This window comes from Protopterus annectens, chromosome 3.part1 (genome assembly GCF_019279795.1).
Source record: "Protopterus annectens isolate FY-2018-M chromosome 3.part1, PAN1.0, whole genome shotgun sequence".
Lineage (NCBI taxonomy): Eukaryota > Metazoa > Chordata > Ceratodontiformes > Protopteridae > Protopterus > Protopterus annectens.
Window position 1 is genome coordinate 1,236,231,910 of NC_056732.1, and position 24,689 is coordinate 1,236,256,598.

The 24,689-nt window shown below is 36.5% G+C and overlaps 1 protein-coding gene across 1 annotated transcript in view; it reads right to left on the reverse strand.

Moving 5' to 3' along the window:
- Nucleotides 1-18,544, reverse strand: part of LOC122798396 (ras-related and estrogen-regulated growth inhibitor-like) — a 180,927-nt gene extending 162,383 nt beyond the window's left edge. The window contains exons 1-2 of the mRNA XM_044067301.1: nucleotides 18,148-18,544; nucleotides 14,647-14,703 (exon numbers count right to left, since the gene is read on the reverse strand). Of these exons, the coding sequence (XP_043923236.1) occupies nucleotides 14,647-14,703; nucleotides 18,148-18,256 (166 nt within the window). The 5' untranslated portion in view covers nucleotides 18,257-18,544. The remainder of the gene's footprint in view (nucleotides 1-14,646; nucleotides 14,704-18,147) is intronic.
- Between the last annotated feature and the right edge of the window lie 6,145 nt (nucleotides 18,545-24,689).

A 24,689-nucleotide genomic window follows, 5' to 3' on the forward strand; every position in this document is an offset into this window, starting at 1 on the left:
TAAAATTAAGGAAAAACATGTAAACTCCATAGAAAGAGTGAATAGAGTGAAAGACCCAGCCTCAGACCCTGGTGCACTGAGAAGATGTCTTAACCACTGAGCTACCATGTTACTCACTACACATGCTGCATGCATGCCCTAGAAAGTGACTACTAGAGTACTACAAGGCTCAGTTTTAAAATATTTGATACTCGTGATGGTTGTACACACTCTCCTCACAGTCAAAAAATAATCCTAATGTAATCTGATTCAAAGTCAGCTTTGCCATATGACATAAATCCAACTGTACAAAGTCACCTCATACAGAAACAAACATTACTTGAAGTGCACTATTACCACCGTAAATGCAAAGCTGTCAATATACTACTGTACCAAAACTAAGTGAATTTTATTTGGAAAACACATCCACCTTTAAAAAATTTCCAAAGAACTTGTACCTACTATACCCCTTGGATGTGTTGATATATTCAAATAACTGAGTTTTCTCCTACAGGCCAGCTTATAATACTAACTTCAAATTACAAACCTCAAACATAAAATGGCCACATGAATACCAATAGTCTGGAAAGATTTATTTGTATGTTCCAATGCCCTAAAGATAGATCAGATATTCCAAAGAGAATGCTAAGTCCCAAATTCCAAGTGGAATGTGATCTATCCCATTAACAACACATTCAGCTAAAAATCTAACAGCCCTTCAAACATTGGTTAGTAAAACCTGTCATTTCATGAAGATTTTACCAAACCATGAGCAACATTTAGTAACATTAAACAAAGCCAGATAGGTTGATATGAGGGAGTGATTTCACCGGCTACAGCGCCACTACTTTTTAAATGCATGTGTATAGAATTCTGCCTCTGTCCATACTACACTTAACAGACTACCGCTATTTGTTATGAACTTCCTAAAATAATACAATTAACTTCTCAAGTCTAAGAACAACTATCAGATATAAAATATGTAGAACTTTCTCTTTCGTGGGGCCATCAGTCTGGAGTAATCTAAGATTTTGCTTTCTCTAAAATGAAGTGGTAATTTATTCTATAATACCACCAGTCTTTAGGAGTGACATAATTGTGTCCTCAATGTGCCTAAATCAAACTCCGTAACCCAATGTATCCATGTTAAACTCCAGTTTAAATGTTTATGTCCAAGAGAGATTGTAAACTAGAGTCATAAAAGACTTTGTAGGTAAATACTAATTTTCCGACAATGTAATGACAATAAATAGTTAATTAATTGAGGTATTTGCATCTATTATTGTAACTAATGTGTGTGAAGTAAAATACTTTTAGTGAATTTTCTTTGCACTCTCTCAGGATAATTCACCTGACTAACACTGTATATGAAACAATGTTATTGTACCCTAAGACTGGTCTAATACATGTGTTAGACACATCTCATTTCTTGTGCTAAGAATTTTCAATATGTATTCCATTTGGTGCATAATTTTATTAATTAGTTGAGTGTGCATGTCAAAGGAAAGATTAGCAGTCATGGTTATTCCCAGGTCCTCATATTGGAGCACCTCCTTTAGTGGATGCTCTAGTAGGTACCATACCTCTCAACCTCTAAGAGCAAGAAATCTGTACAATGCCATAAAATGGGGGGGGACAAAGGCCCAAAATAGGGACAAATTTTAAATATTCCTCTCACAAACTTAGAAAGGTATGAAGTCTGAAACATAACTGTCTGTCATTATTTTCTGACTTAATTCCTCAATGTTTTACTAATAATTTGCATGAAAAACACAATTTTATGAGAAACAGACCAAAAATATGAGGCAAAAAAATCTGGACATTCAGCGAAAATCAGGACAGTTGATAGGTATGGTAGGTACACATGTTAATGAACTACAGCATTGCCAAAGTACATTATATTACACTTGTCATAACTAAAATGCATGTCTGTGTTGTGTGCCCAATCACCAATCTGTGTAATATAAGAATTTAAATGTTCATTATCAGATTCAATTATTCCAATGAACCCGGTCTTAGAGTCATCTGCATACTTGTTTATACAACATGTTTTAGATCTAGGAATGACAACAAAGACAATATTAAATAATGTTGGTCCAAAAACAGAGCCTTGTGCAACTCCAAGACGGGCTGAAAAAAAGCCAGATCTTATGCCCTGTACGGTTATGTACTAGGATGACATAATCCAGTTTACCAGGAATATATGGACCTTAGCCCTGACAAGGCTTTGGTAAAATATATGACGAGGAATGGAGTTAAAGACCTTGGCTACATCTAAGAAAATTGCTCAACATGAGAGAAATAGATGGAGGATGTTTGTAATTTGGTCATAAAAACTTAATAAACTTATGAGATAAATAAGGCTTGTAGATTAGCCCTTACAAAACCATGTTGATTTAAGTTCAAAATGACAATATCTGTGTTATTGCTCTCCAGTATTTCAGTAATGCAGCTTTTAAAACATTTGCCCAGAATGGAAGTGAGACTAACATATCTGTAACTGTTAACATCACTTTTATTACCTTTTTTGATGCTGCAGCAGATGATTTCCAAAAGTTGAACAGTACCTATTTGTAACAACTTGTTAAATTTTAGGTGTAATTTTGGTAGTAAGTGATGTTTAATTGTTAGTAACTGTATGAAGGGATAGAATCAGAGCCCATGGAAGCAGAATTCTTTATTTTACTAAAAGCTTTATCAATCACTGAGATATAACAGGGCAAGTTGCACATCAAAACTAGCTCTAGCAGTGATCTCTGTTGTATAGTGTTGATTGAACAGTTGTACTATCTTCAAAGGATCATGTATAATACTGCCTTCAGATTTTATTGATACTATTAATATACTTAAAATCTTTTCTTATATTAGTGAACACAGAACATCTTTTATTTTATTTTACATTTGTTAACTGGGAAAGTCCGACTGGGCAAATCCATTTTCAGCAGAGGCCCGGGGAGAAAATCTCCAATAGCATGTCATAAGGAAATTACACAAGAATATCATACAGAGATATAGGTTCCATAGAAACATAAGTTATGTATAGATTAGCAATTCCTTTAGAAAAGTCAGCATACAGCATTCTAGTAGTAGGGTTTATATAGAATATAAAATATAAACACAAGAAAAAAAAATTGTCTTTCTAAATTATGAGTACTCTCAATATTTTGTTACAGAAATAACCAGTGATTATTAAGCTTTACAGTGAAAGGAATTAGGGGACCTTTAGTAGAATCCTTGAACATGGTATTGGTGCAAATTAACCTGGGGAGTAGCATGAACAAAGCCAATTGTTTGAGAAGTGGGTTCTCAGGAGTTTCTTAAATTGAATAGTGGAGGCAGTGGAGGTTATTTGGCTAGGTAGTGAGTTCCAGATTTTGGCAATAGTGCAGGCAAAGAGAGATTTGCCAGCATCATTTTTGTGTCTGATAAACTTATTAGGTCCTGAGAACTAGATCATAAGGCTCTGGTAGGGATGTGGGGGTTGATTATATTTTGAAGTGCATGGGGTTTTTTCTGGAAGGTAGAAGAGATTCTATTGTGAGTTGATTAAACAGAAGTAGTTGAGGTAGCCTGAGCCAATTGAGTTGGTTAAGGGCGAGACAGTGGTGGGATTTGTATGAAGTTTCAGTAGAAAACTTGGCTATTTTGTTATAACAAGATTCCATTTTGTTCAAATCACTCTGGTGGAGATTAGTAAGGATGGAAGAGGCATAGAGAAGGATGGATAAGAGATGAGTTCTTGCAATAGTAGCTTTGGTTTGTTTAGTTATAAAGTGTTTGTTCCTATAGAGAAGTCCTAGTTTTTTTTTTAACTTTTTTAACGGTTTGTGCTATATGGATGTCAAATTTGAGGTTATTGTCTATTTCTACACCTAAGAGTTTAGTGTGTGCAGTTGGAGTGATTTGAATGTTACCTTTGGAGTGAATGATGAAAGTGTTGTTGAGGGGGGGAGCATGACCTGGGCTGCAAAGAATTTATTTAGTTTTTTTGGGGTTAAGAATAACTTTGATGTTTGTGAGCCATGTTTCGGCTAGAGTAAAAGTGTTTTGGGTGAGGAGTTGCAGTTCCTTTAAGGTGGGGGCGGCACATAAGGGTGGTGTCATCTGCGTATTTGTACTACTGATGCTGTGTGTGAGGAGGAATTGATTTGGTTGGTGAATAGTGAGAACAATAGTGGGCCAAGGATGGATCCTTGAGGAACAACTATGGATACTGGTAGCAGGGGGGACAGCTGGTCATGCCATAGGACTGCTTGCTGTCGACCAGATAAATAGCTAGTAAACCATGATATAGTTGAGGGGCTGAGGTTTAGGGTAGATAAAGTTTGGAGAAGAATGTTATGGTCTACCATGTCAAAGGCTTTAGATAAGTCTAAGAAAATGAAAGAAACAAATAGGCCCTTGTTTCTATTGTGGTTAACTATATCTGTAAATGATAGTAATGCTGTGGTGGTACTGTGGGATGGTCTAAAGCCATGCTGCATTTTGGAGATTAAGTTGTTTTGTAAGAGGTACCGAAGTAGTTGGGAATGTACAACTCTCTCTAATATCATGAATAGAGGTGAGAATATTGCGATTGGGTGGTAGTTGGTGATTTCTAAGTAGTTGCCCCCTTTGTGCAGTGGAATAATGTGTCATGTTTTCCACAGGGTGGGGACTTTGAATTCTGCAAGTGACCCGTTTATGAGGATGGACACGAGATAGGCTATGGCGTCTGCTGCTATCTGAAGGAATTCGGCTGGTAGTGTGTCAGCAGCTAGTCTGGTTGGTTTGAGTTTGTTAAGGAACTTTTAAATAATTTTAATGGGTACAGGGTGTAGGGAAAAGCTGGTGGTATTGTTTTGAGCAGTAGGGTGGGTTTTGCTAGCACCTGGTATAGGGCTGCTAGTGGTATTGAGGGCATTGGTTAGAGTTTGGACTGTTTCGGTAAATAACTTGTTAAATTGTGTGGGAATGTTGTCATGGTTGTTTGGTAGTACTGGGGTTGGGGTGGTGGCTTTACCTGAGTGGATTATGCCATTTATTGTAGCCGAAAATTTCTTAGAGTTGTTGGCATATTTTTCCTCTAAGTTTTTGTAGTAGTTACTTTTGTCTAGTTTGATTTGTTTTTTGGCTTTGTTTCGAAGTTCTTGGTAGGTTTGCCTCAGATTACTGGTTTTGGTCATTTGATATTGACTCCAGGCCAGATCCCTCTCTTTCAGTGTAGTCGTAGTATCTTTAGTTAGCCATGGAGCATAGTTAGCTTTTAGTATTATAGTTCTGCAGGGGACATGACAATTTAGGATTTGCAGGAAAGTGGAGTTAAAGTACTGTACGACATCATCTAGAGATAGTAGTTTAGGGGGTGTCCAATTACAGCTTTGTAGTGAATTGATGAAGTCAGTTGTTTTAAAGGTCTTTTTGTTACGTATTACTCTGAGGTATGTAATGGGGTCTGTTCCGAATTAGGTAGGTTGGTTGATTATCACTTAGACTGTCAGGCAGACAAGCCAGAGTGCCGTGCTAGAGTGCGGTCAGATAACAGAATCCAGTCTAAGATGGATTCGCGTTTTGAGGTTTTGTCTGTTCTGGTTGGGGTGGATATAATTTGGGTAAATCCATGCAGGTTAATGTGGGTAGTTGGAGTGTGGCTAGAGCAGTTTAGCCAGTCAATATTAAAGTCACCTAAAAGTACAGTTTCTTGTGGCATGGAGTTTGAGGTCCAGTTTAGCAGGTTTTTCATTATAGTAGTGTTATTGCCTGGTGGAATGTAGCCACCTGCAATAATGATATGTTTGTTTGAGTTTAGTTTTAATTTGGCAAGGATTAGTTCAACATTTTTGATTTCTTTGGTGTTGTAATCAATTTGTCCAATGGTGAGATGATTTTGGAACAATATCGCTACACCACCTCCCTTTTTCTCTACTCTATCTCTGCGTATTATGTTACAGCCAGGGGCTAAAAATCTCCTTATTATGGTATTCTGGTTTAAGCCATGTTTCAGTTAGCACTGCTATTTCTGATTTATATACAGCTAGAAGGGAGTGAAGGTCCTAGATTTTATTAGCTATACTTCTTGCATTTATGTTAATGAAGAGGAGAGAGGAGGTAGGTCTATAGTATAGGGGGTTTGGCTGATTAGAGTCTGTGTATGGTGTTGTGGTGGGCCCTGGATTAGGGTGAATGTCACCAAAGTGAATGAGTTTGTGGAGTGGGTGAAGATACAGTTTAGTTAGTTTGTGTAGTAATTTAGTATGTCTTAATGAGGAGTGAGGGTTAGTTCTGACTGACAGTTTGTAGTGGGAGTAAGAGACTGATCTAGAAGAGGTAAGGTCTAGTGGTGTGATAGGGAAGTTACAAAGTTTCAGGGGAGTAGATAGAGGTTCGGTTTGCCATTGTGGGGGGGGGTACTGATATGTAGCTGAGTGTGGTAAGAGGAGAGCTAGGAGAACAGGAGAAAGGTGATGATAGTACATAGGTAGAGTAGTGCTTTTATTAAGTGGGACTAATGTTTATAGTTCATCATGTCTGGTGAAAAGTGTTTAAGGGTAGTAACAAAGTAAATGGGTTTGATATACTAATAATGAGTGATAGGGTGTGGTGAAGGGTGTTGGTTTGTAAGTGATATGTGTGGTGTGAAACCCTAATTGGGTGGGAGGGAACTGATAGAGGGTGTGGTGTATAACTATAAATGTAATTGATATGGGGTGGGTGGGAATGGGGTTGGGTAGGGGAGTGGAGTGAGCATAGCAAATAGAGCGGGGCAGAGCCATTAGTCCAAAACCCTGGAGAGTTTAGGAGACCATCAGTGTTATGTGAAAGAGAGCCTAATACTGCAATATGTATCCTATATGTAGGTATGTGGCAGTTAAGTAACCTTAGACTAAATGCAAACAAAATAGTCACTATATCAGAGATGTGTTATGTAGTTCAGGGAGCTGGAGTGTGGGCAGGATGGGTAGGAAGAGGCAAAGGTGTACTCTATATTATAGAGGAAAAGGAGTGCAATATAACTAAGACGGTAACAGATATATGGGGGGGTGATGCCTGCTGCTAATCTGTGATGCAGTGTTTGACCACACTAAAATCAGTCAGCTGTCCTTAAAGGAGTACACTATGTAAAGTACACTAAACCAAGAAAGTTAACATACATTCACTACTTTCAGGCTATGGTTCTCTCAAACTTCTTTGCTTGATCCACAGTATTTTTGGGTGATTCTTCTTAACTGATGTAGGCATTTGATGGGAGGGGGATCCCTTAAATAATGGCTACAAATGGTCTGGAGGAGGAAAATAGATAGTTAGTTCTCAGGGTGTTTGCATATAGGCTAGGACAGGCTTTTCGTTCAAAATTTGCTTTTTCTTTTTGTTTTTACACTACTACCATGGTATACAAGCTTCTAGCACAGCAAGTTGGTCATTTAGGTGTTATAGTTAAGCAGCTTTACCTTACAAACAGCAAAAAAACAGTTCAGGTGGTGTTCACCTATCTTACTTAAACAGTGCAGTCATCAAACAGCAAGACCAATTTAGAAACTGCAAGGTCCAAAACATGTAGAAATATCCATGAAACAGTAAGCCAAGTAGAGCTATGGTATCTGAGAGTACATTTAAATGTCTCAATACAATGAGGGGTGGCTGGATATGTCTCTAACTCCGTTTACCACTGCAGGTCAAGCAGAATCTTAATTTGTGGTTATTTAGACCGGTAACCCAAACCAAATATTGTCCACACAAAAAGTGGGTTACAAGGACTTAACTATCAAGTTTTATCTAATAAGTACAGGATGTATTCATCAACATTCTAACTAATTGTAGCATTAATAAGCTATACCCAATGCAAGCAGGAGTCACTATGTTATATTATAGACAGCCTTTGCGGTAAACATTAAGCGTTTTAAGCAGACAGTGAATTACCACTTTAATGGCTGGCAATGCTGACAAATAGATATACTAGTGTGGCTATTATGTATACACTTGGATGTTAAGTAAGTCAGTATCCAGAAATAATCAGGCTAATTCAATTATATATCAGACAGCATACAGCACGCAATGTTGTTTAACTAAAGGAGCTGTTGTGCGCTTGCCTTTACTGTTCCTAAATTATAAGGCAATGCACTTGGATGGTATGTAAGCCAGTAATCAGTCCAATTCAAGTATGTAACAGCCAGCATACAGCATGTAATGCTGTTTAACTAATGCATTTTCTCCTTTCTAATACTCTTAAGTGATCCACTGATGTTATTAAAATTCTCTTGTTTGCCATTGCTGGGTGTTTCTTGAAAACCATATATTTCATTTTTTATGAAGATCCAATTTCCACCAGGATGAAAATATACTTTTATGTCAACTATGCTTACAATTAGCTGTGGATTCAAGGCTGTTAAGAAGTAAATCATGCAAAGTGTTGTATCAAACATTTACTTCATGATTCAATAAACGAGTGGCCAATCTGTTAAGTATACTGATTTGATTAAAGTCATATAATTGATTATTTAATAATTGTAACTTTTATGAACTCTCAGTGCAGGAAACTTCAGTGAGTTGTGAACTGAAAGCCCAGGTGCTGCCCTGATTATTAAGTTGTCAATAATACCAGGGTTGTCATTCAGAACCAAATCAAGAGAATTAGTCCCTCTAGTACTTTCACTGCCAAGTTGGGACACAGTCTTCATGGTAATGTGATATCAACAAATTTTCTTTCATAAGTACTTTTTGTAGAAAGATTTGTCTCCCAAAATATAATGATAATTGAAGTCACCCACTAGTACACTGTAATTCCAGTGTAAGTGCATCCATACTGGGACTAAGAGCAAAGAACAGTTCTAAAGAACTTACTTAATAAAGAGTCAAAAACCTGAACAATTATACATTCTATCTCATTATGTAAATTCACATGTGAAGATGGAATATTGTTATGAATCCATGATGCTGATCTCCCATTCCTGGAGTTCTCCATGAGGTATTCATATTTTGCATAATTTGGAATCTGTAGTGCTGACGTTTTCCAAAATTCAACAATCGCTATTACTAGTTATATTCAATAACTATATCAACCAATTTATCAGATTTGTTGTCCAGACTTTGTGCATTGCAATAAAAACACTTCAAAGTTGTATCGGATCTTCCATATGCTGAGTTGCTAGAAAGGGATGTATACAAAATAAAAAAAAAAAAAAAAAAAAAACAGCCCCATATTGATTAAGATGACTTTTATATTTTGAAGACGTGCAATTATCATATCTGCAGTTTTCCCAATGGTGGATACGTTTGATGTTATGTACTGTACAAAGTTGCCTTAACCAACAGTTGAAAATGTGGGCTTTTGTAAAATCGCCATTCCAGTGTGGAGATGGTATTATTACATTTAGCATTAGTATAATGCTAATAGAAGCTTCTTCAATCATTTTAATTATTCCATAATGGTATTCTTCATATGATTAAGTGGTGTTGACCTTTGGTCATTGGTTCCTGCATTGACTAAGATCAGATTGTAACACATCTTTTAATGAAGCAGTTTTGCTATCATATATTTTACATCTGATAGTTTTAAACCAGATAGAACACTCACAGTAATATGGTTCTTGTTTGGGTGACTTATGCTTGTATTTGAAGGCTTAAGCACAGAACCACTCAGGACTAACATTTATTTGGGAATAAATAAGTTAGATGTAGATAAAGGTATAATATTTGTATTCTAGAGTCCCCCAGTCCTCAGTGCATGTCTTTTGTACTTTTTATTTTGTGAAATAAATATCACATCAGCAACAGCAGCTGTGTTAGTAATATTTCTACTTTTTTCCCTAACCCTTGTGTCCACTGTGGTATCATGAGTGCAAGAAATGCAAGTTTGCTCAGGCTAAGAATCAGTTGTGCAGATAGTACATTGTCACACTTTACATCATCATATGATTTGGGAATGTTCACATTGGCCAGCCTAACTATTGTTTCTTTTTCTAAAGTTGTGATATGATCAGGATATCCAGCTCTGAAAGTTGCGATATGATTAGGATATGCAGCCTGAACAGTTATCTTAATTTTGTCGGAGCTGGAAGATTATGAATTTTCATATGGTTGGGACTGGACAAAACTGTAGGTTTTATTACTAGTACTTCTTGACATAGATAAACAAATGAACAAACCAATCTAATTGCACAAAGAAGTGGCAGTGTAGAAGCAATCCAACAGTAATCCAAAATAGCAGAAATCCAAGTTGTGAATAAATCCAAGTTTATTAAGATAGGTTAGCGCTTTCAGCTGTGACACCAGCCTTCCTCAGACAATCATTTCAATGAAATCAGCTTATTATATAGTAAGCCTTCTTCTTCTTTCGGCTTTTTCCCCGATCACCTCACACCAGGTCCACACTATCCACACATTAATTGGCAGTGAGTTTACACTGCCAGCTCGCGCCCAACCTTCCACAGAAGGCACACCACACACCACACACAGGGCCACACCTAGGGCCAATTCCACCTGCAGCATGTCTTGTGGATGTGATGGGGACGGGAGAGGCGGAGCAGGAGGAAACCCACCACGACACAGGGGAGGACATGCAGAAGACAGAAAGAAAGCAGCCGAGGATTGAACTGGAGAACCTCTTGCTGTGAGGCGGCAATGCTAACCACTGCACCACCATTGCCGCCCATTATATAGTAAGCCTATACATGTTAATTAAAATCAATTATTCAATTTTGTTTGTTTGTGTCTTTTGGCTTTTCCCGGTTAGGGATCGCCACAGCGGAACTCTGGTCCGCTAATGATTGGCAGTAGATTTTTACATGCTGGCTTGCTGGGCCTAATGCACAACCTTCAACGAAGGAACGCCCATTCACACATGTCGCCACACAGAAGACGCTCTAACTGAGAATCAATTATTCAATAAATATAAATATATATAAAAAATTTGTAAAAAAACAATTGCATTTACTTAAATGTAAAACAAGTTTCCAAACTGTAATCTAACATTGCACAATGCCCTATCTATTGTAAACTTTTAACTTTAAAATGCTCGTGATGGAAGTTGAATCATTTAAACCTGGGAATTGTGTGGCATCTAAATAAACTTGCCACCAATATTCCCTTGATTCTAAGATCATTTTCCAAGGATCTTTTCTTGGAGTTGGTCGAACTTGTTCTAATACCACAAACTTGAATTTATGTGTTGGATTTTGTTCTATATGCCTATAAAGTGCATTAGTGTGTGAGTTTTTGCTTGCATAAATATGCTCATAAAGCCAACTTACACTCACAGTCAGTGGAATCATTGTCAAATGTAGTGCAAATAAAGGCACAATTGAACACAAATAAGTATGGCAATGTAGGTTTCAACTTCCATCACGAGCATTTTAAAGTTAAAAGTTTACAACAGATAGGGCATTGTGCAATGTTAGATTACAGTTTGGAAACTTGTTTTACATTTAAGTAAATGCAATTGTTTTTTTTTACAAAATTTTGATATATATTTAATTAATTAATATATTTATTGAATAATTGATTTTAATTAATTTATAAATAAGCTTATTTTATTGAAATGATTGAGGAAGGCTGGTGTCACAGCCGAAAGCGCTAACCTATCTTAATAAACTTGGACTTATTCACAACTTGGATTTCTGCTATTTTTGATTACTGTTGGATTGCTTCTACGCTGCCACTTCTTGACATAGGTTTTCACATAAAGCCGATTTAGAGTCTGAGACAATCTGTTATGATGGATCCATCAACTGGAAACTATAAGTTTCATGTATATCTGAATGCATGCTTAAAATACACTCTGAATCCAAACAGTCTACATTGGGTATTCGTTTTCCTTCGTGTTTATCGTGCCTGACAATTAAAGTTACATCATTAATACTTTTTCATATTGTTTATGTTTCTTCTAGTTGTTATACAACTTTCTTCCCATTTCCTTTTTTAGAACCTTTTGATTGTGCTTTAATGTGTGTCCTGTTATGCAGGTCTTTCTTAGACTTAGTTAACTGCAGGGAAGTGGGTTTGTAAGGTGACTTTGCAACACCCCTTCTGTCAGTATAGCACAAACTAATAAATTTGGTAACAGTCCTTACTATATGAACATGAAGGTTGATCACTTCATTTCTTACCCTCCAGAATATGAAAGAGTTCCTTTAATACAGTTATTGTAGAGAATAATGTTAGGTGATATGTATTTAGTATAGACCCCACAACAACAACGTGCAGTGAGATATTTGTTTTAAGTAGGTTCTCCAACATGTAAGAGTTAAGTGAATCCATTATGATTTTCTTTATATTACAAGATAAAGAATGCTGATATTATAACGCTAAACTAGAATATATTTAGTTAGGTCTTAACTATAACGACTAACACAGAAGTTAATAGTAAAAATATCACATTCGAGAAGATACAAGTTAAGAGTTATACAATATCTAATGCAAGTCTGTAACAACCAGTAAATTATTAAAACTTCCTATTTTAAGGGAAGTACTAAAGTGTATTGTCTGAGTTAGAGTAACAGTTATATGAAGAGAGACATGGTCAAGCTCTCTGAGTATGTGTCCCAGGCAGGTATGTCCCTAGCCTTGAGTAGCATACTACCCTCACCTAGAATGATGTCACAGTATAAACAAAAAATTATTGATTTCAATAATTGGCTTAGTTTTTGGTGTTATTCCAAGGGGATCCAGTTCCTTTCTGACTGGGAAGCTATGGTCGACAAAACTTTCTGCTTCAGAGTTGGTTTGCAACTGGCACCCATAGGCTTTCCGCTTCTGCCAAAGGCTCTTGCGTCCCCATCGTGCCTTTCTTAGGCAAGGTCTTGAAAGCAACATTACCGACATGAAATTAACCAATCAGAACAAAATAAGGCTCATGCTGCTAAATGCTAGGAGCTTAAACTAAAAACTGCACTCCCTGGAAGCACTTCTATCACTAGAAGATGTAGAGGTCTGTGAAGTCACAGAAACCTGGTTTAAGGCCTCATAAAGTACCCTGGCCCTGCAAGGTTACAATGCCTTCCACACCTTTAGACCACAAAATGAATGTGTAAAAACCAAAGTAGGCAGTGTTTCAATCTGGATTAAAGATAAATTCACCTCCCATCTAGTTAGACTGGACTAACTCATGGAGTTACTTCAGGTCCTGGTTACAGTGGGTAAGACCCCCATTCAAGTCCTAGCCAGTTATAGATCCCCCTACATGAGACACAATGTCCACAAAGCCTACTTAACCAATCTGAAGACAATCAAAATTTTACTGAGCAAACTGGTTATGGGGGATTTCGATAATCCCACCATCAACTGGGAAATCTACTCTAGCCCAAACTCCCTAGTGCAAAAGTCCTTGACTTTGTGGATTCAACTTCCCTGGAGAAAATTGTCCATACCCTGACAAAAGGAACAAACCTTCTAGATCTGGTCCTCACCAATATGTCAGACAGGTGCACTGCTGCGACTGTTGAACCCTTATTAGTAAAAACTGACAACAAATCAGTTACCTTCAAACTGACATTAACACCAGAACTCACAAAGGTTGAAATCAGACTACAACACTTCACCTAGGCAAACTATAACCTCCTAGGTGAAGGTATAAATGCATTTCAAGCCCCACCCCAAGCTGAAAGTGGTAACTATGCCAAAGCTTACACTAATGCCCTGTAAGTGTATAAATTCAGCTGTACTAGATAGAATCAAAGCCAGAACCCAAGTAAAATCAAGTGGCCGTGGTGGACTTCCAACATCAACAAACTCAATAAATGCAAAATGTTGCTGTCCTAGAAAACAAATACAAGGACCCATCAATGGAAATGCACCATCTTCTGCCTTAACAGGCAAATAAAACAACTTGTCAAATCCTCCAAAAGTGCCTTTGAGAAAAGCCTATCATGTTATAACCATAACGCCTTTTACAGCTAAGTACATAACCTAAAGGGTAGCATATGCATAACTGGTGGTCAACGGTATCACACGCACTGACCCCACAGAGATAGTGAATTTGCTAGCAGATACATTTGGTGAAAAGTGCACTCCCTTATACCCTCCTAACATGCAACAAACCCCCACCTTACATATCTGAAGAACAGGTCCTCAAAGCCCTGTCCAAGGCAAAGAACATGGCCTTTATGGGACCAGATGACATCCCAGGTTGTCTTCTAAACAGGCTAAAACATGAACTAAGTACTCTTTTCAATCATAGCCTAACCACAGGCTTTGTTTCTGTGGAATGGAAAAGAGCTACAGTTATTCCCCTCCAGAAAGGTGGCCTAGCAACAGACCTGGGAAATTACAGACCCATAAGCCTGATCAGCCTCATGAGCCTAGAAACAGATGCAGCAAGTGTCACAAATTAAGTGTTGAAGGTCGAGAAAATATGAAAAATGTTGTATCGAAATACCTGTTTTCTAATTTCCTTCACATGCTGGGTAACATGATCCTGTATGCCCATAAGAAGTGATTCCAATCTTTACTCCGTGTATTGTAGGCATTCTAAACATTTTGTACAAATGCCACAACCTTCTCAGCCAAGCAGATTTCTTCTTCAGTGCGCCTAACATCATCTTCATACTGATTAGGAAAGTATACTTATCATATTAGAAAATATTGCTAGTTCTTGGAAGTATTTTATAAAGCAGTTATATGACATTCTGTGAGTAATACATCAGAAATACAAACAGATAAAACAGAAAAACAGTTTCTAGGTGCACAGAAACTTACCTAACGTTGGGTCATAATCACCAATAAATCTTCTAGTGATGAACCTCACTGTTATAGCTGCAAAAACGAATATATTATTTACATCATTTGGGGCAAATATGACACAATTGTTTAAGTTGTAAACAAATTAAATAGAAATCCTAGATTAGCTATCCTAGTTGTTATGTACACAGTAGAACAGTCCTGTACTGAAAGGTAATAATTAATGCAGTCTCTTGGTTTCTAGTTAAATCCAATTGCTATTTCCACTGAACATTTACCAATAAATGGAACAAAATGAATGCCATGTACTGTAAATAGAAAGACTGTTTTTTTAGGCCAGGAGCTGTTTTAAGTTAGATGCCAGGAAAAATTAAAGTGACTGCTTGGTATAAAGAGAGAATTGGGTATTGCAAACTAGCAGGAGTGAAAAAATACTGACTACCCAAAGGTCGGGGCACCTTTTTTGGATAAAGGAACAGAATATGGAGCTAAAAGATAGATCACTAGAAAAGGCTGGAGCTACAGCTACAACAGTCAGCTTAAAAAGTATGACTCACACAAGGCCAGCCATCTTTCATTGCTATAAAAGCAATCTCACAGCTGTAACTCACCACAGATATTAATCCACATTAGTAGTGGGGTGTGAAAGTCAAATATAATAAAGAAGGCCTGCTCTGCCTAATACTTTCTCAGCCCCCCCCCCCCCACACACACACACACATACACACACATACACTTTAGGTTTGATGGCATCAGGTCTGCTACATAAGCCTTCAGCATTGGCCAGTAGGGACTACATGGAAAATTAAAGGGTGAAAATGTGGGATTATGTGTTGAGGACCCATGCATGTGGTAATTTTAGGGAGGGGAACCAAAACATAAATGAATTGTTAAAGGCTTCCATAAGAATTTCAGTGGCAGAGTCTGACTGATGTGGCAATAACTGACTGTTGATTAATTTACCCTTTGAGATGCAAGAAACAATTGAATCCTACAGTTATTTACAGTACTGTTCTGCACATAACATACCACACCGAGAGTTGCCAAGAGGTAAATATTTTTATTAACAAGTTGAAACAAAGCTCATATAAATATAAACAGAGAGAGACAGGGAGAAAGAGTTGGAGCACTTAAAAGTTTGATCTTACTTCTATCAACATAGAATGTCATTAACTTTGCTGAAAATAAAACCCTTTAACTCAGAACAGTGCACAACCAATTGCATTCCAAATTCATCTGTTTTGAGCCGTTTACATTTTGGGCATGTATTTTAGCCCTAGATGATACCATTGCTGGTGCTTCAAAAGTCATATTGAATGTTCTACTCTTTGACTGTCTAGCACCTTTGCACATTATAGCAGAATCTTTTTTTGCAGCACCTGCTTTACTTTATTCTGTACCATATAAAGGGACCAATTTTTAATGGCTCTTCTTTTTGATTGTTTTGTTTAAAAAAAGTAAGCTGCACTCACCCCATAGGTGCTCCGCTGAAAAGTAACAGTACACTTTTATTACATTGCATACATCATCATAAGCTATGGGCTCTACCACTTTGAGGCTGTTAACATGGTTCCAGTAATAAACATGCACTCTCAAACTAACTTGCTTCAGTCTTACAAAATCACATCATCAGTGTCTTGTCAGTAGACACACATTCCATTTTAGACACACATTCCATTTTAGGCATCAGTGTTCGTATTTTAATAACTCTTCTGGATATTTCAAGAATGAGTTCCGTTACAAGCACCAGAGGAACATAACATTTACTGAGAAGCAGGAGGACGCACATGAACATAATACCATCCAGCTTGGAAAATGGAACAGCATCAAACAGGTGTGGGGAGAGTGCAGCCATCTCAGACTAGTTAACATACAATGTAGAATCCAAGCATATTTGTTTTGGAAACTATCTTAAAATATTATTATATTTTTGTAATATATAGCTGAGTATGCATCTTAGTACGGTGTCTGACTGGTTACTTGGGAAATGACATTACATTGTGAAAAATGCACCACAATCAAGAAAGGGCTCTGCATAGGAAGTCCCCTTTCTGGAAAGTGCAAATTCACAACTGATTATATGACATAAGACTGTTCAAAAGGCAAAGCCTTTACCACATATAGAAATTGTACTCTTAGATTTCACTTTGAACTGCATTTTGTCACTCAGTATTAGAATTTAAGGAGAATAATATTAATGTTATGTCTTCATTCCCTAAATAGCATTATTCTCATTATATCATTTCTTAGAAATAATGACCCATTTCTCAATGAATAGTACAGCTACACTCCTGTTTACAATACTTCATAATGTGCAATGGAAGTGAATTAGTGTATTATTACCAGTTAGAACACAAATTCTGCATATTTAACAATTTCTGAAACATACAAGCCAAGATATACAAGTTACATGTTTTGTTGTAACCACCAAATTCATTGTTGTAACCACCAAATTCAGAGGTGCAGATAAGAAAGTCATCTAGTGAAAGGAATTTTTTTTGTATTGATCAACGGCCAAGAGTAACGTAAATAAGTAAATAATGTTTTAATGGTATTCGATGTATTTCTTTTCCTGAGAACACTTAATTCAAGGTAACTGCTAAGCATTTATTTTCTATAAATGAAATGTTGTTACTTTAGAATTTTAAAAATTATGAACATTATAATGCATTCTGCATTAAGATCTGTACGCATTCTATATGCAAGTTTGAAACGCCAATAACTTTATAAAATACTGGAATCCTTGAACATAAAATCATTTTACCCAGTTGTAATACAAGGTTTCTTTGTCTTCTAAATGTCAGATTTCATATTGGACTGATAAATATGCTCTAGTGCCAGCCTTTAAACTGGATTTTGACTGAGGTCCTCACAACTTCTGTCTGATGTTCATAAAGTTTAAAACTACCAATTTTTTGACATATACAGAAACACAGGAAAGTCATATTCACTACTTAGTCAAAATTCATTCAGTAATAGTTTCAGGTAATCTCATCACTCCACCATCAGTGAGCACTAGAAACCAAGCTACTTACCCCACCTCAATCTGACATTCTCCATTAGGTACAGTTAATTATTAATATCACTAAAATGGTATAAAACAAATAGGAAGTGAGCTGGCACAAACCTGGGCTACAACTATGTGGGACAGGAGCTACTAAGGTTGAAGTCTGAGTCCCACGCTGCCTTCCTAAGTGCAAGACAAACAAAACACAGAGGGGCTGATGCAATGCATTTGGTACCGGCAGCAAGTAAATAATCCCAGAAACATTTACAGGTTTTGGAGAAAAATACTTTTTGCAATATTTTTAATTTGCAAGCCAACATCACTGCGGTCAGTAGAAAACAGTCTGAAAATGAATTAAAAATGAGCTGATAAATCAAATAATTTTCTTTTTTCTTAACATGCACTTAAATAAATTGTTCATGGCAGAGGTATAGCAAATTAGGGGCATTCTTATTACTTGAACCTCTTGCTTCTTTTGTAAAGAACCTTGTTTTGTACATTACACAACTTACCTGTTTTTCCAACAGCACTCTGACCCAACATGACAATCCGCAGTGTTTTAGCAGGTGACAGACTAGTAGATTTTCTCAGGGGACGGGGCAAAGGAAAGTTTGAGTTCATCTTTACCTGAGTTACACAGAATTTCTGGAGATCTTACATTTCATAACAGCAGTGTCTTTTTTTTTTTCTTGATGTTTTGTTCCCTTGTTTTTCAGCTTTTCTGCTTCTTAAAGATCTCTTGTTGCATAAATTCCACACTTTTCTGCGTTTGCTTCTTTATTTTCTTTTGCGATGTTACATGCTTGGATTCCCACACTCTAGTTTCCTCTGTGATTTGAGACAAAAACCCAAGCTATCTGTAGTCACATGAGGGCGTAGCAAAGATTTGCAAATAGTAATTTCCCTGTTCTCAGCTGCATAGTAGTTAACCATTCAAATACCAAAGCAAAGGCCACAATCTGCCAGTGAATTCAAATACTAGAGAATGTAACTGGTATCAGAATTGTCTGCATATGTATGTGTTACTACATTAGAATAATGAGGGATCCTTTGATCTTCTCTCATTAAAACTTTCCCGTCTTGAGCACTTTCTATGCTAACACCCATCTCTCTTGTTCAAGCACATAACTCTGTTTCCTACAGCTAAGTGCTTAAACTGTTCTAAACATTATTTATTTGTCCATCTCTATGTCTATTTATGTATTTATACTTCGCTGACAGGGTGGGTGGGCCAGTTATACAACATGAGAAAGTGTGAATGGCATTAAAACTATTAGTTTACTCTCTTGAGACTACTACAGCTCCTACATGCATACCTCTCAACTGTACAGATTATCACAGAATGTCCAGCTTTTTGCCTTGAATTTTTGATCTGTTCCTCATAGAAACTGTGTTTTTTTGACAAATCACTGGGATGATCTAAGAATTAAAGTCACTAAACAATGACAAGCATTTCAGTTTCAGACTTCATATCCTTCAGAAAATACATGCTAACACAAATCCTGTTACTCTAACAACGTTCTAAGTTTATAAGAGCAATATTTAAAATGTGCCCCTATTGTTGGTCCTTTGTCCCCTCATGTCAGGCTTTGTCCAGAGTTCTTGCACTAAGAGGTTGAGAGGTATACCTACATGATTTAAAGAAACAGTAATGCAAATATCTAAAGTATATGGTTATAGTATTCATAGTATTCATATTGTAGTTATCCAAATGTAACTATAGCTATATATTTCTCAAAAAGAAGGCAAAGTAAATATTACTATTAAAACTGTTACAGTGCTATTCCAACTGCTATTATACCATTACATTATTAAACTACCATCCTAAATCCTTGACTGACTTAAATCTGAAAACATCTGTCAGTTTTCATTGTAACTTCAAGTCATTTAATGGAAGAATGTTTTGTTCATCAAGCTAAAATATTTGGATTACACAGCATTTAGCAAACAGGCAGAAAAATAAAAAAAAAAATCACACAGACATATGTATATACTCTGGTCTAGGAGCTTCTTAGTTCTCATAAATAAACACTTTGGCTTCTTTAACTGTCTGTTGATTGTGCTATGACTGCAGTGTAACTTTATGACTCTGTAGCTGTGATACAATTACACATTTAATTATAAAGATTTTTTCTTCTCATGCATAATTAATGATTATTTCCCCAGCAGCTACACTGCAGCTGTCACCTTAAGCATGGCCTGTGGCCTCCTGACCTGTGATTATGTGTCTCAATGAGAAAAAGAAAGGAATGAATGAAAGAAGAAAGAAAAGATACAATTGTATTTGCAACTTGTAGAATGTTCCTGGCATTTGCAGTTCGAAACCAAACTGTATAGTGAAATTCAAGCTCCCAGACTTCCTTTTAAAGTTTTTATGTCCTTCTGTCATACTGCCTTATACTCCCAGCCTCCATTTCCATTGCATTAATAGGCATGTAGAAACAAGCATGTTACATAGTTTCTTTGAAGAAATGACCAGTTATTTTACTCACAAATGGTAGTGCATCCTGTGGTATTTTAATATTCCTCATTGAAAGTGATTCCACTCACATACCTTATTAAATGTATTCCCAACCCCTGCCCTGTGAAATATAGTCTTGTCTTCCATCTCCTTGTACCTAAAGAATGTATGTCAGTATGTCATGGTTTATTATTATATGATTGCTTAAGCACAGAGAGACATCTTTGCATATATTTTTACCAAGTCAACACATTTACAGATGTGCCGGTAACTGATGTAGTATACAGCATTATCTTAGTCTTATACTGGAAACCCCACTTTGTAAGCATCCTACTTGTGCACCATGACTGCTGAATCTGCCACCTCCAGGTTATACCACCAAGTCCCTCCACCTGGGTTTATGCTTATTTCAAGCGCATTACTGATTCACAGCTGTCAAACTTGGTATGCAGTCCTTGGATTGCTTTGTTTAAGTGCCGTTCGCATAACAGCACTAGTAAACTAAATCACCTTGGCTGTCTCTCTTGATCTAAACAAACACAAATCATGCTAATTCCCTCATATTCTAGTAATTACTGCTCTGTCCCATGATGCTGTAACTTGATCCCTGTGTTCTGTCTTTTAACACATTTAATACTGAACTTATTATCAAATCTACCTCAGAAGCATTCTTTTAATTAATTATTTTCTTGTACAGTATTATTTTTTAAAACCAAATTAATATATAGCTCAATGATAGCTCCTGCCATTCCTTAATTAACTTCTTGGTTATCCTGCAGATGAAATCAGTAAGACAAGCATTAAGGCCCACCTCCCTCATGCTATTTCTTATTCAGCACTCCATTTGCTTCTAAACGCTCAGTCAATGGCTCTTCTTGCATAAACCTCATTAACTGCACTAGAACTGCTAATCTACAGCAGTGATCTTCCCATTTGCTTGTACATCTGTATAGAGGGATCACAGTGGCCTAAATACAGTGCCCCATACACTGCTTCTAACTTTTACAAGAGTCTGAGAGTGATAGCTAGAATATTGTTTAGTTTCAGTCATTTAGCACACTACTCTCATCTGACTTAAATGATTTTTTTTGCTATCTTTACTGGTCTGTAACTTTTCCATACTTTTCCTTAATTGTTCTAACTTGGATACTTTCACTACTGCTATCTGATGCCTACCTACATTTTTTTCTTCCACCAGTACTAAGAAGCTCAGTTTAAATGAAGTGTACAATTTATTATGCATAGCTTCTACATTTCTTGATGAGGACTTCTCTCTTTTCTCTCCTACTTTAATGAATTGTTTTCAAAAGGTATATTCTCATCTGTCTGCACACTAGCCTATCCAGCTGGATTTATTCTGCCTTTACTTTCTTCTGGCAACATTACTTATCAACATGTTTTTAATTATCTGACCTTCTCACTCTGTTGTCTTCTTGCACTGTTTATGTCTTAAGCTATTTTTTTCTTCCAAGGAAGACTAATCATTCTTTCACAGAAATTCCTTGGTACTAAAACATTTTGCAACTAATAATTAATCAGTGTAAGACATAGAACTCCTCAGCTTGCAAAAATGCACTAAAAAAATTAAAAAAGTGTTAATATTAATTGTTTGTTGTAGAAAAAAGCTGGCATTTTCTAATACTTTTTATGAAATGATTTTACAAATGTTCTATGGATAAATATATCACTTTTTTTGTCATTGTGTCTTTTAATGATTGTGAGTAATTCATGTCATGAGATGTTCATTTATTTAAATATGAGTGTGTTTTTGGTCTTTGATTCTGAAGAAATCTGATACGTGACAGATGAAAGAGCTTAATCCTCTTATTAAAAAAGTACTTGAGAAAAACTTTTAATTCGCTTTTTAGTTTATTTTGTATCTATTTACAGGCTGACTGACAACGTGCCAAGATTGTTTCTCAAAAGCCCCTCCAATAAACTTTATTAAAGTGATAGTTATTTTTGTTGTTTTTCTGACATTTTTAACTACCCTTCTCTTCCATGAATGCCCTGTTACTCTTCTACTAATCTTATACGTGACAGATGAAAGAGCTTAATCCTCTTATTAAAAAAGTACTTGAGAAAAACTTTTAATTCGCTTTTTAGTTTATTTTGTATCTATTTACAGGCTGACTGACAACGTGCCAAGATTGTTTCTCAAAAGCCCCTCCAATAAACTTTATTAAAGTGATAGTTATTTTTGTTGTTTTTCTGACATTTTTAACTACCCTTCTCTTCCATGAATGCCCTGTTACTCTTCTACTAATCTTATTGATCTATAAATCTATAAATGTAACAGTTTTTTGTTATCTTCTTTAAATCTTTCTATTCAACTGTTTCTTTCAGTAGTATTTCCTTTTGAGCCATGGCTCCAGTAAATACTACTGGTCTCATTTCCTTTATAACCTATTTAGTTTATTTTAATGCTGTTCAACCCACATCTACCTGATAGTAGTACACAATACAACGTCTTTTTTTCTTACTATTAACAGCACATAGCCATTTTCTGTTAGATTTTTTTTGTGATTATTTCTAGACTGTGCTTGCCTCTGGGCTTAGATCAAGACTCTGTTCACCCTCGCTTCACTTGGGCTCACTCTGCTCCCCTACCCTACCCCCATTCTCACTAATCCCCACTTTCCTTAAACTTACTAGCTTAAACCATACCGTTCTAACTCATTATCTTATAACTTGCAGCTACCTCATCCAACACACCCACGATCAATTATTTTTTTTCACTTTCTCTCTCCCACCTCATAACCATTATTTCATCCCTCCCTCCCTCATATAATACTGTCTCCCCTACTGTCTCATATAACACTGTCTCCACATCACTGTATCAGTACATTTCTGTCTCTACTAAACTGCAAACACCAACACACACATATTTTCCTCTTATTTCCCTACTATTTCAACATGTGCATTATCACCACTCTTTTAAGCAACTCTCTCCTATTCATTACCCACTACCTAGCCTCCCACTCCACTTCCTTTATCACATCAAACATAACACACTACTCCTCTCCTACACTCTCCACTATTACATACCATACAAAACCAAATATCCATTTTCACATCTGTTCTAACCTCTACACTAACTCTAACATATTGCTCTTCCACTATAAATATGTCCTTACCCCCAACCCTCCTTCCGATTCAGATTTCTTTCATCAACATCAACTAATATCCAAGTTCAAACTCTCTCTCTCCTTCTACACTCACTAACAGAAATCAAACTCCAAGCTGACATACATCCTAACCCAGGACCCACAGAGGTACACCCACCACACCTGCTAATACTACCCTCCACCTTCTTCCCCTAAAAAAATCCAAATCGGATTTACTCATAACTAATTTTAACCTCAACAGTATCACAAAAAAAACTAGTGAATTTCATGCAGAGCTAGATATGTATACTCCTGATATAGTAATTATTACAGAGGCATGGCTAAAACCCCCCATTAAAGATGAGTAAATACTTACTAGTAGTTATAATGTTATTAGACAAGATAGGCTGAACAAGCTTGGTGGAGGCATTGCCATCATGATTAAAAAATTCCTAAAATTGAAAAATTAATCTGTAGTCCCACAGATCTGTCAGAAGCAGAAATTTTAACCACCCAGTCTGAAGTAAATCCACATAAAAGCATCATACTTATTGCCGCCTACCTACCCCCAGGAAATAATCTACCTGCCTTTGAAATTCTCCTATTTTGGGCATCCTCTACTTTCCACCAAGAAACTATACTGCTAGGTGATTCCAACTTGGACTGACTATCCAGCTCAGCTGACAACCCCTCCAATTTTATTAATGTATTCAATTTCACCCAAACTCTAAACTTCCCCACTAAAATCAATAAACACACTAAGAAAGAATCTATTCTAGACTGGATACTAACCAATAAGCCCATCTTTGCCAAACATGCTGGGTGCCTCTCTGTATCTCTCAGTGACTACTCTCTTACCTTTCTTCTAAGGAAACACATTCACTCCCCCTATAATATCATTTTCTAACACATACGCAACAAACAAAATGTTTCCCCTACCATCTTAAATTCCCTACTTCAAAACTGCAACTGGTCACCTCTAAAATCACTCCTCCTAGACCAAGTTGTACAATATTTTAATGATACCTTCCTCAACATCCTTAATAACCTTGCTCCAACAAGAAAATTTCACTACAAAGCCAAAAACCTACCCTGGATAACCAAATATGCTAAATCTCTTATTAAACAAAGGGACAGAGCCTGGACTGCTTATCAAACCTCCAACATCTCAGAAAACCTCTCCTCTTACAAACATCTAAGAAACCTAAGAAGCAAATATTATCTGATGCTAAATCTTATTTTCTAGCTTGTCAGCAAAAATACATAAATAACCCACAAAAATGTTGGCAAAACATTAACTACCTCCTCAACCCTAGCAAATCCTCTACCCCTGCACCATTTACAACAAGTAGCACTAAATGTTTAGCATCCCAATTTAACTCTCATTTCATCACAACTATCACCTCACTTTTAAATGACAACAAATCTAACCAACCCCTTACAGTACATATCTCTACTAACTCTAAACCAACTACTTCTCTTTTAA